This window comes from Penicillium taxi, assembly GCF_028828555.1.
Source record: "Penicillium taxi strain IBT 34144 chromosome Unknown utg000005l_segment0_segment0, whole genome shotgun sequence".
Taxonomy (NCBI): domain Eukaryota; kingdom Fungi; phylum Ascomycota; class Eurotiomycetes; order Eurotiales; family Aspergillaceae; genus Penicillium; species Penicillium taxi.
In genome coordinates, this window is record NW_026643207.1 from 2,883,780 (window position 1) to 2,898,133 (window position 14,354).

The 14,354-nt window shown below is 44.9% G+C and overlaps 7 protein-coding genes across 7 annotated transcripts; 1 reads left to right on the top strand and 6 right to left on the bottom strand.

Moving 5' to 3' along the window:
- Positions 1-96: 96 nt before the first annotated feature.
- Positions 97-2,826, top strand: N7495_008385 (transcription factor domain protein; the record flags this gene model as incomplete). Its single annotated transcript, XM_057211036.1, has 5 exons — positions 97-239; positions 338-1,110; positions 1,182-1,213; positions 1,311-1,553; positions 1,603-2,826. 5 exons carry the CDS (start codon positions 97-99, stop codon positions 2,824-2,826), a joined length of 2,415 nt encoding a protein of 804 aa, XP_057060579.1.
- A 1,109-nt stretch (positions 2,827-3,935) lies between these two features.
- N7495_008386 (FPP/GGPP synthase family protein) lies at positions 3,936-5,033 on the bottom strand (the record flags this gene model as incomplete). The annotated part of the gene is made up of 2 exons (XM_057211037.1): positions 3,936-4,862; positions 4,917-5,033. 2 exons carry the CDS (start codon positions 5,031-5,033, stop codon positions 3,936-3,938), a joined length of 1,044 nt encoding a protein of 347 aa, XP_057060580.1.
- A 1,317-nt stretch (positions 5,034-6,350) lies between these two features.
- On the bottom strand, positions 6,351-6,924 carry N7495_008387 (uncharacterized protein; the record flags this gene model as incomplete). The annotated part of the gene is made up of 2 exons (XM_057211038.1): positions 6,351-6,681; positions 6,731-6,924. 2 exons carry the CDS (start codon positions 6,922-6,924, stop codon positions 6,351-6,353), a joined length of 525 nt encoding a protein of 174 aa, XP_057060581.1.
- A 265-nt stretch (positions 6,925-7,189) lies between these two features.
- On the bottom strand, positions 7,190-7,958 carry N7495_008388 (uncharacterized protein; the record flags this gene model as incomplete). The annotated part of the gene is given in 2 exon segments (XM_057211039.1): positions 7,190-7,775; positions 7,786-7,958. The coding sequence occupies 2 exon segments, from the start codon at positions 7,956-7,958 to the stop codon at positions 7,190-7,192; spliced, it is 759 nt and encodes a 252-aa protein (XP_057060582.1).
- Positions 7,959-8,106: 148 nt separating this feature from the next.
- N7495_008389 (uncharacterized protein) lies at positions 8,107-8,379 on the bottom strand (the record flags this gene model as incomplete). The annotated part of the gene is made up of 1 exon (XM_057211040.1): positions 8,107-8,379. The coding sequence occupies one exon, from the start codon at positions 8,377-8,379 to the stop codon at positions 8,107-8,109; it is 273 nt and encodes a 90-aa protein (XP_057060583.1).
- A 1,869-nt stretch (positions 8,380-10,248) lies between these two features.
- Positions 10,249-11,442, bottom strand: N7495_008390 (ankyrin repeat domain-containing protein; the record flags this gene model as incomplete). Its single annotated transcript, XM_057211041.1, has 1 exon — positions 10,249-11,442. The coding sequence occupies one exon, from the start codon at positions 11,440-11,442 to the stop codon at positions 10,249-10,251; it is 1,194 nt and encodes a 397-aa protein (XP_057060584.1).
- Positions 11,443-12,903: 1,461 nt separating this feature from the next.
- On the bottom strand, positions 12,904-14,264 carry N7495_008391 (HNH endonuclease signature motif containing protein; the record flags this gene model as incomplete). The annotated part of the gene is made up of 2 exons (XM_057211042.1): positions 12,904-13,475; positions 13,538-14,264. The coding sequence occupies 2 exons, from the start codon at positions 14,262-14,264 to the stop codon at positions 12,904-12,906; spliced, it is 1,299 nt and encodes a 432-aa protein (XP_057060585.1).
- Between the last annotated feature and the right edge of the window lie 90 nt (positions 14,265-14,354).

Sequence of the window (14,354 nt, forward strand, 5' to 3'; positions counted from 1 at the left end):
TCACCCTCCGCTTTCTACTCTTATTTCTAAGCATCCAGAAGAGAGCACATGAACATCTATCATTGCTGAGCTACTGAAATAGATTCCGTCTCGAAGATGCCAGATTCTATACACCATGTAGATGGAATGACACAGCAACCAACTCCGTCAACCACTTCTTCATCGGGGAGACTGCAGCCCCCACGTTCACGGCGTCGGGACAAGCCTCAGCTTAGCTGCAGTTCCTGCCGCCGGCGGAAGTAAGTGGCGTCCAAACATCATCGTGCCTGGGAAGGCGTTGATTAGATCCCTGAGCCTTGGAAATGTCAATGTCCCGGAATCTGACACTGCTCGCCAGGGCCCGTTGTGATCGTCACCACCCATGTGCTAACTGCTCAAGTCGGGGGCTTGGCTCCTCATGTGTTTATACCAACATTTCAAATTCAGTCGTCTCTTTTCCTGCTGAATCAGGTTCGCCAAGCCATCCTCAGATCTCCGCCACCAACACGCAGGATCGCATAAACCAGCTGGAGAGTCTAGTTCTGGAACTCATGCACCAGACAGAATCAAATCGTCGTAAGTCAAATATACGTCTTTCTCAAGCTCCAAGGCTCCCACGAGCGTGGAATTTCAAGAGTCTCAAGACGTTCTTTGTTCGTGGAAAGTCTACTAAATTGGAGAAAGCTGATTTAGTCGTAGATGGATCACCATCAACGAATCCCCAACACCTTACACCTGATCAACGTGCACACGGCGACCGAGCCGATTCGCGCAAAGGTTCGAAGCGAGCAGCTGAGGTGGGATATGAAGCGCAGAATGATGCTTCACCATCCCCTTCAGAGTATGGTAGCTTCAGAACTCCAGAGATAGGTGCAAATTATGTTAGTAGCTCGCACTGGTCTGCCATTCTGGACAGCATTACCAATTTACGAAACTATATCGCCAGAGATGAAGAAATCCACCCTAGAGTGTTAGATCCTGTCCAACCATCGGCAGGCTTTCCGAAACCCCAGTTACTGTACAGCTCTGCAATGCATGAAACCTCTGCCTCCATCCTCAAAAATCTTCCTCCCCGCCTTACTGTTGACAGATTGGTGTCTCGCTATTTCAACTCCCTCGACATAGCCCCTGGTACTGAATCGCAATTTTCCACTCCTTCTAGCAATACATAAGAACTACAGCCAGACTGACTAGGAATTCAGGAATCGTCCACAGTGGTAAATTTCTCCGCGAGGTATGTGCGACCTGGCTTTCAATCCAACATTTCCACAGCATCATCTCCAGCCCCACAATTGTTTTATCATTGCCAGACAAACTAATTCTCTTAATAGTATGAAGTGTTCTGGAAGGCACCACATGACACTCCAATTCTGTGGGTTGGCATCTTGTTTAGCATAATGTGTCTGTCGACACAGCTTCAGCAGGCCTTTTCTAGTCTCGAAAACTCTACTCCTTCATACGGTCACCCAAGACAGACATCACAGGTTGGAGACAGTGAAGATTTGTCAACGATGTACAAAGTAAAGGCCATCCAGTGCCTGCTCCTTGGTCATTACACAAAAGGCGGACCTTACGTATTGGAAACTTATTCTCTATTTTCTGATCGAGAACTTTCACCTCAAGGACATGGAGATCGGTATATGGGTCCTAGTGGGCAACATAGTACAGATTGCGATACACATGGGCTACCACCGCGATGCAAAACATTTCGCATCTATTTCGCCCTTCGCTGGTGAGATGAGAAGGCGTATCTGGGCGATGATTGTGCAGTTAGATTTTAGCGTCTCAACACAGTTGGGGCTTCCCAGGCTGATTAAAGAGAGCGACACTGACACTGCCGAGCCGCGGAACCTAAACGATTCCGACTTTGACGAGCATACTTCTACACTACCAGCTTCAAAGCCAGAGACCGAGGTGACGCCAACCTTGTATGTCTTGGCTAAGCTACGGTTGCTCTCAGTAGGAGCAAATGTCGCCGATGTGGCCATGCAGCCCCAACCTCACCCATACGCCGAGATAATGGAGCTTGACCAACGAATTGAGGAGGCTAGGAAAAAAATCCCATCAAGTCTAAAATGGACTGGCCTTGGCTCATCCCTCAATGTTCCATCTCGGATTATAGTTCAAAGAATCTGGCTGGAAGTGATTATTCACCAACTGAAGATTGTTTTGCACCGAAAATTCCTTGAGCCCTCTCGCTTTGACCAGCAATATGATCGCTCACGCTCTGCATGCCTGGAAGCTGCTATGCAAATTTTGAATTTCCAGCGCCTGGTTGACGAGGAGACTTCACCAGATGGCTTACTTTACCAGAGCCGCTGGATGGTTTCTTCTGCTTTCACAAACGACTTTCTCCTCGCAACGAGTGTACTTTGCTTCTATCTTCAAGCACATAATAAAAAGGACAAAAGTCCTAACAACCTAATAGATTCTGATCTTGAGCTGGACATGGAAAAGATCAGAGAGCTCTTAAAAACCTCCCAGACCATCTGGAGGCGGCAATGTGCGACATCAAGAGAAGCTTTGAAAGCCATCACGGCTCTTGATTACGTTCTAGATGGTCCTCATGGAAGGCCTGAGCTCTCCATATCTGAAAACGCATCTCTATCTGCTGTTCCGGCCACAGCCGTTTCTTACTTTTCAGGTAAGGATATTCCTTCATTTCCAGCCGCTCGAATGAGTTACCAACAATTAACAGGCCACATGGACTTTACATCGAACTACGACCTGTCCAGTATGGCCCTAGCACCTGAAATGGAAGGAATAGCATGGCCAATGTTTACGACAAACATGAATAATGATGTCGAGCGGTGGATTGGCTCTCAGCAGATGGACATGGCATTGTGACCGACAATCGTGGGTGACTAAGCGGCCCTGAACCATAGTTAGCCCCGAGTATACAGGCGGCGGGGTGGTAGGGTGGCAGGGTCGACCCTGCCATCCCGCCGCCTATATACTCACGACGACGCAATACCACAAACCCGGAACGGAACAAACAGACCCCCGAGTCACGGGGGAACGACTATATTAGGAACTCAAGTAGCTACATGAATTGAACACACTTCACACCACTTTGCACACCATATATACTAAGAATCTAGGACGAACCATACCCTTTTCCAGTGTATATAGTGCAACGTGTGAACCCTGTCCTTTCAACGTAGTTGATCGACAGAGGGCTTGTAAAATGTGCAGTAATCAAGCATTAGCTAGTATTAATATGTGGCTATATGTAGATGCGAAGACAACACGATTTTAGGAGAAATTACTCTACCTAATAGTCTTTAACTATTCAAGGGCCAGTATAGTGGTCATGTATGAGCTTGGTCTCACCCGATTCTCACCCTATTTATTGTATACTTACCTTGCTCACCTGGGCGACACCCGACTGTTTTCTGCGTTTAAGCCTCACGCCGGCCAGTTAGTAGTATGATGGGTGACCACATGCGAATCCTGACTGTTGTATGTTTTTTTTCCTTTTTGTACTTTTTGGTCTTCTATACCTAGCAAGAGTGGCCTAAATATATACTTTTGTTTCATTCTGATATTACAAGAAGGGAGGTATGATCATAGTAAACGCTCCACCATTCGTGCGCAGACAATTAGTCGGAGATTAATCAACGGACGAAAAACTATATAATCGTTACCAGCATACAATTTTCCGGGGTCTGGATCGACCTAGTAGCTACATATATTCCTCCTATATTCAGGTATGCTGTATGGTGTACTATAATATATCTTGCAAGAATCTTGATTACTCCAAATTTTGACTGCTGCCATATTTTTGATTTGAAGCTTATCCCAGTGGGCCCCTCGGATGGACAAAAGGGCGAATACTCAAAGATTCTTGGGATCTTAGTTTATATGATCCGAAAAGCAGCGACAACCTATCCCACCCACTCCAAAGAGTCAACGGGCAATGATGATGCTGGGCCAATGTCGCTAGGCTGGAATGTTCAAGGAGCCTTCACTCCCCGACCTCTTCGAAATTGAGCAAAAAGCTGAGTAAAAACATCCTGCTTGAGTCCCTCACTTTCGTCAATGTTTGCAATCATTTCCTCGATGTTTGCTGTTTGTGTTTCCTCTAGATGCTCGTAAATCGTTTCGATTCCCAGCTCTTTGAAAACGTCTTTAGCCCTTGATACCAATTTCGTGTCATTTCTTCCGTATGTTTTTTGAAGTTCACAAAGTTGCTTATCACTGCATCGAATGATTGCTTCATTAATCACCCACGTGCATTTGTTGTCTTGGATATCGGTCCCAATTTTTTTGGTTATATGCGGGTCACCAAAGACGTCTAGGTAGTCGTCTTCGATTTGAAAGTACTCCCCAAGTGCAGTTGCTAGTTTTCGTGCTTGACCAAGGTTACTGGGGGATGACAACCGCAGATACACCAGTACAAGTGCAACAGGCATATACAAGCTGTAGTAAGAAGATTTGCGGTCCACAATAAACCTGTACTTGTCCATTGTAAAGCTGCCGAGCTCCTGATGACTTGCAAACATATCACTGAATTGGCCAAGCTCAGTTTCTAAGCTAGCTTTGAGGAAGAGATTAACAAAGCTAGTGTAGGCTGGATGGTCGGTAAAATGACTCTCCAAAAGGAGGAAAATCGCGGATTTCAACAAACAGGCGTCATTGACAGCCATCAAACCAACTCCGGGCTGGCGATACCAGCACGGTTGGCCACGACGTGTAGTAGAGTTATCCATGATGTCGTCCCAGATGAGGTATGCTGCTTGGAACAGCTCAATAAGCCACCCTAGTATGCTCAGTTGTCTAAACTCTTCATCGCTGAGCGGTCGATTTAAGATGTTGTTGGCGGTAACAAGGACAGTAAGTCCACGGTGAAGCTTGCCACTTGTGGTGTTCGTATTCAAGCACTGCATTATATTTGTTTAAAATCAAAAATCAAAAATAAGTATGATACATCTTACATGGCTAAATTGCTGAATAGCCTCAGCAGAGAATCCTCCACGAGACAGGTGGTTTTTCAGCTCTTGAACTAAGTCATCGAAGATACTGATGAATTTTTCGTGGCTCAGGGGATCCATGACTTTTTAGCTGTATATATTGAAGGTTTTAATATTACCCCGTGTTGTTGGACCTGAACAAGCTAATATACCCAAAACCGACAGGGGCATAACAATTAGGTACCCATAACCCCACTTGGGTAGAGACTCACTTTGAAATTTAAAGTGGTTATATGCGTTCTCCTTGACTAACATGCATTTATGAGCTGGCACTGCATAGTCCCCTATTACTTGATAAAGAAACGATTAGCGAAAAACAGTTTTTTTTTAACTTTAGCAACGACATACGCCATATCCAGTAGCCACTTCTAGTAAAAGTTTATTAGTAGAGATAAAGATGCTGGAGATGAGGGTTAATATAAAATAAAAATAAGGATCATATATTATTAGCGTCGTGGGTAGGAATAGATGAAAGGCCATGTTTTTACGAATGCCACGATTTTCAAACAAAACACCATGCATATCGTGGCCTTTCCACTACACACCATTGGTTGTCACGTATCGTTAACACCGATAAGGTCCTGGGATCGAGCCCCAGTCTGGTTAAATTTTTTTTTCTCCATGTGTGTCCCATGCGTGGTTCTATAGACTGATTTATCGATTATAGGAATAGTAATGTTATAACAGGACATCGTTAAGTGATTTTAGAATTTCAAAAGATTTAATTAGAACTTCTATATCGAATTTGAGGCAATAACCAGCGATACAAGCCATGGGCGCAATGTAGTAGTTGTTGCGCACTCTTATGGCGGCATGGTTAGCAATAGTGCTATCAAAGGCTTCACACGGCCATAAGAAAGCAATATAAGCCAATCTTCCACCAACGAATACGTTATTGGTCTTATTCTCATATCACCTGATTTCACCTTCTCAAGGCTATCCTTTATGGATCCGTTCTTCGGCTACCCACCTCCTACCTGGCGCACGAATAAGGAAACTGGCTTTTCTGAGTTTGTTACTCTTCCCAGTAAGCTATTTTATCACGGCTTGCCAGCAGAAGAGGCTAAGTTTTGGGTTTCTGTCGGAACGGTGACGTTCTTACGGTGCATATGCAGCTAATATTCTCGATGGAATAGATCTAGGTGCGTCGATGCGAAGTTGTAAGAGGTGTGTTATTCAATCTTGTCCTCGCTGTAACTAAATAGATAAAGCTCACTAGATTCGGTAAGTGCTTGGCTTAAGTCGAACAAGAAAATGATTCTTCGGAAGCTATTCAAGAGAGCTTCGTGCCCCTCACCGAGCAGATTGACGCGGCTCTAGGAACTCTGGATAACCGAGCCTGGAGGATCGAGACCGCTATTTTGTTTGGTGTCTGCGCTGGAAACATCTTCAAAGCCCTCAGATTAGTCTCCTGCTTTTCTCCTCCTGCTGCTTTTCTTCCTTCTGCTGCTTTTCCTCCTCCTGCTGCTTTTTCTCCTCCTTCTCTACCTTGTTAGATGACTTACCTTGGTGGTCTTTGCGCCACTTACCAGCTGGCACCCAGAGCTTGACAATCTCTGCTAACTCTTCGCTCGGCCAATCACGATTCCCATCTACCAATAGCTCATGAAGAGCTTTCGAAGACTTGTGAAGGGCATCGGCGTGATAGATCCGGTTTCGCTCGGCGTAAAGTTCAATAGAAACCTTGGCTGTGTTGCTGCCTATCTCCAACCCGCCTTTGACAAGCTCGCTCGCTCACGCTTGCTTCCAAGGTCTCCACAGTCTCACACTCTCCAGACTGCAGCCGTTGAGAAATAGTGCCAATAGACACGGACAAGGCGGTGGAATTTTCGGAGGAGGAAAAGCAGGAGGAAGAGGAAAAGGCGGGTTGGAGATAGGCAGCAACGCGGCCAAGGTTGCTATCGAACTTTACGCCGAGCGAAACCGGATCTGCCACGCCGATGCCCTTCACAAGTCTTCGAAATCTCTTCATGAGCTATTCGTAGATGGGAATCGTGATTGGCCGAGCGAAGAGTTAGCAGAGATTGTCAAGCTCTGGGTGCTAGCTAGTAAGTGGCGCAAAGACCACCAAGGTAAGTCATCTAACAAGGTAGAGAAGGAGGAGGAAAAGCAGCAGGAAGAGGAAAAGCAGCAGGAGGAAGAGCAGAAGACTGATTTGAGGGCTTTGAAGATGTTTCCAGCATAGTCACCAAACAAAATAGCGGTCTCGATCCTCCGGGCTCGGTTATCCAGAGTTCCTAGGGCCGTGTCAGAAGATAGAGTGGATAGTTTTGTAGGCTGATTGCGGGATTGGAAATTTCCTGCTCTCCTCGTTTCTGTCCAAGGTATGGCCGTACAAGGTATGGCTTATTCTCGGGGTCTTCCAGGGCGAAACGTTGCAGCTCTTTTGGAAAATAGAGGCGGATAAGAGCTTCCCGAGCGGACTTGGGGAAGGGTAAGATTCGTTGTATTTGGAACAGGTAGCCACTTTTGGCATCCTTAGTCGGAAATCTGGCGCTGTTCTTTTGCCACCATTCGCTAATCTGATTCTCACCAACCCATCCGGTCACAACAGGGACGCGAGGGATTGAAATTTCCGGGAAAACTTCCTGGAGAATATCCTTGGTTGCCATCACCGCGCGACATGCTGTGTTTGTCAGATTCACATCATTCCATAAAGATTCTTTAACGCTGCCTTTCTTGTAGGCAGTCTCAGTTCCTGGAATTTCGAAGATCGTTCCGCAAGTTCCACGGCCGATCACAACAAGTTGATTGCCCTTAAGAAGTTTGGCTGCTTCCATTCGCTCCGCAAAGCTTGAAGAGGTCAATACAACGGAGCGCACACTGAGAGTACGTTGAAGTATTTTGTAATGAATTTCTGCTAGTGACTCTTCCGCTAGTACTTTCTCTGCAGTTCTTTCTCTGCAGTTCTTTCTCTGCAGTTCTTGCTAGTCGGGCATCAGTGGAGAGGTCTGTATCATGAGAAGAATCAGAATCCTCCGAAATATCGTATAGGTGAGAAGACATCGTTGTAGATGAGAGATCACAGGTTGTAGAAACTGTGGTTGGAGCGAAGATGAGATCAATAGCTGTAAAGTACATGGGAAATGCCACTAGGTAGAAAGTGGTTAATGTGGGGTATATTTTAACACTAAACTTAATTAGGCTTCATACTCTATTTCGTAACTCTGAACCCTTTCACTTCAATGACACATCCATCCATACTGTTCAGAGCTTCTTTAATAAGAGACTGAAAGGGCCCTGGCTCAGAAAGCTGAGTAACTTTACCATCGATCAGAAAAGTGGTTTCTGGGAGGTAGTGGGTGGCCATTGTGGCAGCACGCTCAGCCGTGCTTCTGAAGTCAGGCGATATGATAGTAAAGGTATAGGAGATGATATGAGCCTCAGCAGCGGTACAGATGCTGGTTGTGTTTTGCTTAAGAGCCATGACGTTATAAACCTGGCGAGAAGACAAGGTTGTCTTTTGGGGATGAAGATGACTGTTGATTGGTATTTAGTCTGTCAGATTGATGAATAAATTAATTATCAAGTGGACTCCAAGATTCTTATAAGAAATAACACATTGACCGGGCAGTGGATATTGTATAGTAACATACCCGGTAGCTTTCCTTTCGCCGTTGCTCCGCCGATACTAAGTTTATATCACTGTGGGGCTGTTAAATTATATACTTCCGACCTCTTACTACGATCTAACACTCTTTATACGTCATGTCACAGTGCGTTCTATCTAGCCAGAGCAGAGAAACATCCAGTGATAGGATACATTTTACTATTCGCATGATCTGCCTGATATCTTGCGCTTACATGTTTGACAACTCTCTTCCGCCGGTGTTTGTCTGAAACAGAGGAGCCAGAAATATCGAGAAAACATTAGGGAAAAATTCGACCGAATCCGACCGTAATGTTTAAGGATCTACATCTCGCATAGCTATGTGTATGCACTAATGCCGAATCGATATATATGATTGGCCGGATGGTGTAGTTGGTTATCACGTATCGTTAACACCGATAAGGTCCTGGGATCGAGCCCCAGTCTGGTCATTTTTTTGCACCGCCCCAGCCCAGCCCTTAGCTGCCCTTGCGCCGCTGAGATTCCTCCAAACTCCGTTTCGTTTTCTTGTCGTCGTCACCAGACTGGTGAAATTTGAATTTTGTATCAGTACTGTTGATAGCTATTTAAAACTTGTAATTATTTCGAGCTCAAAAAGTACAGAAATTTAATAGTTATGGAGATAAAAAAGGTCGCTTCGTTAAGAGGTGCCCAAGGACGGCTAACCAACTATGGATTTGAGATGCAACGATAATGAAAAACAAAAGGAAAGCTATAATAGTGTGGAAAACAGGGCATTTGCCCCAGATTAGCTAGCCATTACAATCAATAAGTTCCTCCATCAGTGCCAAATCCTTACCCTAGAGCATATTGGTCAACGTCGATCCGTCCGCTGCAAAAGAAATATATGTACTCAAGGTCTTGGAAGATTTTGTCCACATATTGAGCAAGTGCGGGGATAGTAGATAGAATTAAGTTCTATGATTACTGAACCGGATAGTGGCAGCACTTCGAAGGTAATACAATATAGTGCGTGGTTTCCAAGATAGATCGTGTACTGATGATAATGCCCTCCTATTGAGAGTCATTGTCGATCAACTACGTTGAAATGACAGGGTTTACACGTTGTACTATATACACTGGAAAAGAGTATGATTCGTCCTAGGTTCTTGGTATATACAGTGTGTAAGGTGGTGTGAAATGTGTTCGATTCATCTAGCTACTCGAGTTCCTAATATAGTTATTCCCACCGTAACAAAGATTATATTTTACAAATTATTGAGGCTTTATGGAATATATAAGTCTTTTTACATTTCAAACAAAACAATTGGCCGGATGGTGTAGTTGGTTATCACGTATCGTTAACACCGATAAGGTCCTGGGATCGAGCCCCAGTCTGGTCACTTTTTTTTTACAGGTTTTTTTTCTACCTTCGAAAAATATTTCGTGCAGGGTTTCGCTCAGCGCAAACTGCAAGTTCTAAGTTCAGTATTTCTTCGAATGCAGTTCTGAATCTAAGATTAGCTTTAGCCCTTTATATTACATTTCTCTTCCACTATTCTCAATTACGCTAGGAAGAGGTTCAAATATTCTTCTGCTCATGGTCTCTGACCATTTCGTAACGTGATTCCAAATTGATTAGTTATCATTAACATAACTGAACCCCTGCTAGCGTGAGCTGCCGCTAGGTCCTTAAACTGTCCATAGCCTCATATATCATCCGCACTGACTCAGTATTTCCTCCTTCTACAGCCCCGAGAAATGGCCATACACTCTACCCCGGGCGTTGATATCGGCGTGAGCGTCGATTAGCATCCGCACTATCTCGGAACCTTCTATATTTCCTCTACCTGCAGCGGCCAGGAGGGCATAGCTATATGGTCTAACCTGGGCATTGACATCGGCGTGAGCATTAAGTAGTATCTGCACTGTCTCGGGATTTCCTCTAGCTGAAGCGGCCTGGAGGGCATTGCCATACTGTCCACCTTGGGCACTGACATCGGCGTGAGCATCGAGTAGCATCTGCACTATCTCGGCTCTTCCTCTACCTGCAGCGGCCTGGAGGGCATTGCCATACTGTCCACCTTGGGCATTGACATCGGCGTGAGCATCGAGTAGCATCTGCAATATCTCGGCTCTTCCTCTATATGCAACGGCCTGAAGGGTATTGCTATACTCTCCACCCCGAGCATTGACATCTGCTCCAGATCCAATCAATATTTTCACGAAGGTTTCATGCCCCGCTATCGCAGAATCTCGCAGAGCACCTCTTATATCATTCCTTAGGTTTTCAATGTTCACTTCCTCATCTAGGAGCCATTCGACAAATCCCACGTGCCCCCAGCTAGTTGCCTGACGTAATAGGGTTCCATGTCGATTTATTCCCTCGCGGTCTCCTTCTTTCTCAAGGAGTATTCTGCCAGCTGTTACATGACCCCACTGTGCTGCGAAATGAAATGCCGTTCTTCTCTCTTCATCTTCCTTCGCCACGTCCGCACCATTCGATACTAACGATTCTATAACATCAACAAGATTCCTAGCAGCAGCCATATGTAATAGTGTCGTACCTCTCGCTAGGCGTGGTAAGTTATACAGATGTAAGATATTGTAGACCTTGACCCATCGATCTATGACTTGATGTAGCATATCTAATTCATTCTGCACCGCATCCTGTCGAGACCCGCGGGGTTTTCCAGCATGAATGAAGAGGTTGGTGATTGCATAGGCAAGGAATGGGTGCTTTTGAACAAGTTCCTCCCTTCTCCATAAGCTATCATCTGATAAATCATGAGGGAAGTTTGCTGTGGCTAGATAAACTAGACATGATCGATAGAGGACTGCTTGAGATTCGAGGAGAGTCTTGTCACTATCAATAGATGATGTGCTGCTGGCGAAAAAAATGATATAGAAGCTGTAGTCCTTTTGCGCGCAAGAAGTCATTGACCGACTGGTGTACTACCTGTATATTATCATTGTCATCCCCGCTAGAGACCACTTCGGCTAATCCACCAGAAAGAGTCTTGATCTTTTGTTTCATGCGTTCATTGCTTTCGATGAACCCATGAGTCTTTGAAGGGAAAGGCGCTATTCTAGCCTTATTAGCCGCGAGGGCATACCGCATTTCTGTCACAATCAGGGGTCTCTCAGCGAGATACCCGTCACTCTTCCCGGAAATCTTCCCAACTTAACTCCACAATACCTCCTATCAAGTTCTAATCAATCTCTCATCAAGTTCTCATAACAGTATCCTGCATTAAAGGCCAGACTCGAACAAATAATTTTCCATAACTTCCCAACCCGAAATGGATGATTACACCGCCGATTGACCTCTTCCAGAGTTGATTGGAGAGGATCTCTATCACCTATCTAAATCTCTCGAAGAACAAAGCATCAGATACTGCATTTCTGGTGATCCTATTATCACGACTCTTGGCTATTCCTTCATAGTTTGCCAGTTTTTCTTGTGATCGCAGATGAACAACTTGAATACACTTTCACTCTTGCTCGTCGGGAAGGATTCTGGGTATCTGAGGACTAAAATCGATATCAGGATCAATATTCTACAGAAGTCCCTTTCGGATGACCAGGATATGTGTTATATAATGGAGACCCACACGCCATCCTCGTTTTTATTGTTCCATAGAGTTCCTGGCATATGAATCTCTCAGAATCGAGTTTATCGATCAACACATTCTTACACGCCGATAGGCGATGTCAATTTCCAAGGCAGTTGATTTACTTGGACTGAAAGTGTTTCTCTTTCTAATTCTTTGAAGTTGGTTATATGGTAGTCTTTACTTCATAGGTCTAATCAATCTGATTTATAATCATCCATCAAGTCGGCGAGGCAACGTACGCATCGCTGGATACATCACTGCAGATAGCTCCAAGCAATTCGGCTATTGGATTCTGAACGGAACTTTAGCCCATCCTTACCGTCTGATTATGACCGCAATAGGTGATTATGAGAAACTCTCGACTGGAGATGTGGTGCTCGCCTCATTCTGAATCTGGAGAAGAGACTGCTGAAGGTGGATCCAGGGGAAGAGAGCATTGGTCAGGATAATTGCTTGATTTGAGTTGATATTCATTATGACTTTGAAGGCTTCATACAACTTTTACTTCCATCTTGCATATATCTCCTTGGAAACTTCCCATAATTTGTTCGATTTCAGTCGATCTAATCAATGATTGGGAGAACTCTAATTAGGTACAAAAGAGCAATGAATACAATGAAGCTTATCAATATAGAAAGTGACCAAGTTCAATCTAATTAATACACCATATTTGAAGTGAAACCTCCAGGCGAAGGATATTGATTAGTTTTGTATGATAGCTACCCCAATCCGGACTAAAACTTATTTTTGTCACCAGAAGAATTTCCAGTTTCTCCTTTCAATTTTAAAGATGCTTCATTGAAGCTGTGAGTGCATCCATGACGCTCGGTGCTAGCCGAGGATCTTGAAAATCTGCCGCAAGAATCATGCCGGCTTGAACATCTTTTTCTGGGTCACTAGATTCGTCAAACGTCTGATTCCCAATCAGGTCATCAGGAATCTCGCATCCTGAGATGCATCGGGCAAGGGTCTGAAGCGTTGATTTTTGGAGATAAGAACCCCCCGAGGGCCAAAACTTTCGGGCATCTGTCTTTTCGGCCAATACATCCATCGAGTTGGCAGTTTGTCGTCGCTTCTGCCACATGTATGAGACAATAAATCGGAAGTATAGGTATCGGCGACGAGGGCGATTGTCATTGCGGAATATCAGGACCTTTCCATCAAGATCCCTAACACGGGTGATCTCTGGCTTTTCCCCGTCGCGTCTGTCTTTCTGCCACACTATATCACCATCAAGGGCCGAATTCAACACGACAACTCTCCATGCGGTCGGGTTCATCGCTTTGCCAAGCATTGGAATGATGACAATATCTCCCTTGTCCAGGAGGGATTCAACCTTGTGATGCAATGATAGGCCTGAGATTTTATCAGTTATTTGCCTGATTAGCCAGAGAATGGGGAAAGTTCTGGGTTCTTACCATTTTGGGGGAGGCTGGTGACGACATCGTTGTCGCCAAATATATGAGCCAACTCATCAGGTGACATGCTCTTCGGTATTAAGTGTGCCGCTTTAACTTGACTTTTATCGAGCCAGAGAGCCAAAACATGGCAATAGGTCTTTTGGCCGTCGCTCACATTGTAATACTCGTTGACGTTTTTTTTGAATTCCGACTGATCAAACTTCTGTGCCGTTTGTTTGCCAGTAGCATTCATCACTCGCTGGATAATCGTGTCACGGTATGCTCTTTCGAGCAGACCTTCATCTGGCGGTTCATCAATTCGCTGGCGTTTCTTTATCTCCACCGCCATAGTGTCACCGATTTCTTCAGCAAGAACGTTCCTTTGTCGTTTGAGAACCTTTAGAGTTGATGACTTTGACCTGAGCTTGCGGATCCAGGGTTTGATTTGTTGGGAGTATTCAATATTGTTGATAACTTCACTATTGTTTGCCTCATCCAATCCAGCCTTGACACTGGTGATGTAGGACATTTCGTCCTCTAGCTGAAGGATCTTGGCTGCCATGAAGTCCGATACCGTGATCTCGCATGATGATTGAGAGATATCTGAGACGTTAGAAGCCCTGCTCTCACAACGGGTTTGCAGAGTAGCGAGAGTGGCTCGGTGGTCTGGTGTCATAAGTGATGACACCCGCTCAAGGAGAGGTTTGCCGTCGATCATGATGGATGGGGGAGATTGATCGTCCATTGCGATGGATTTAGAGTGAGCAGTTAGTAAAGTTTGAGAAGGATGGAGAGAAAGAGGGATAGAAAATGAACAATAGGTAGATGTGATGTC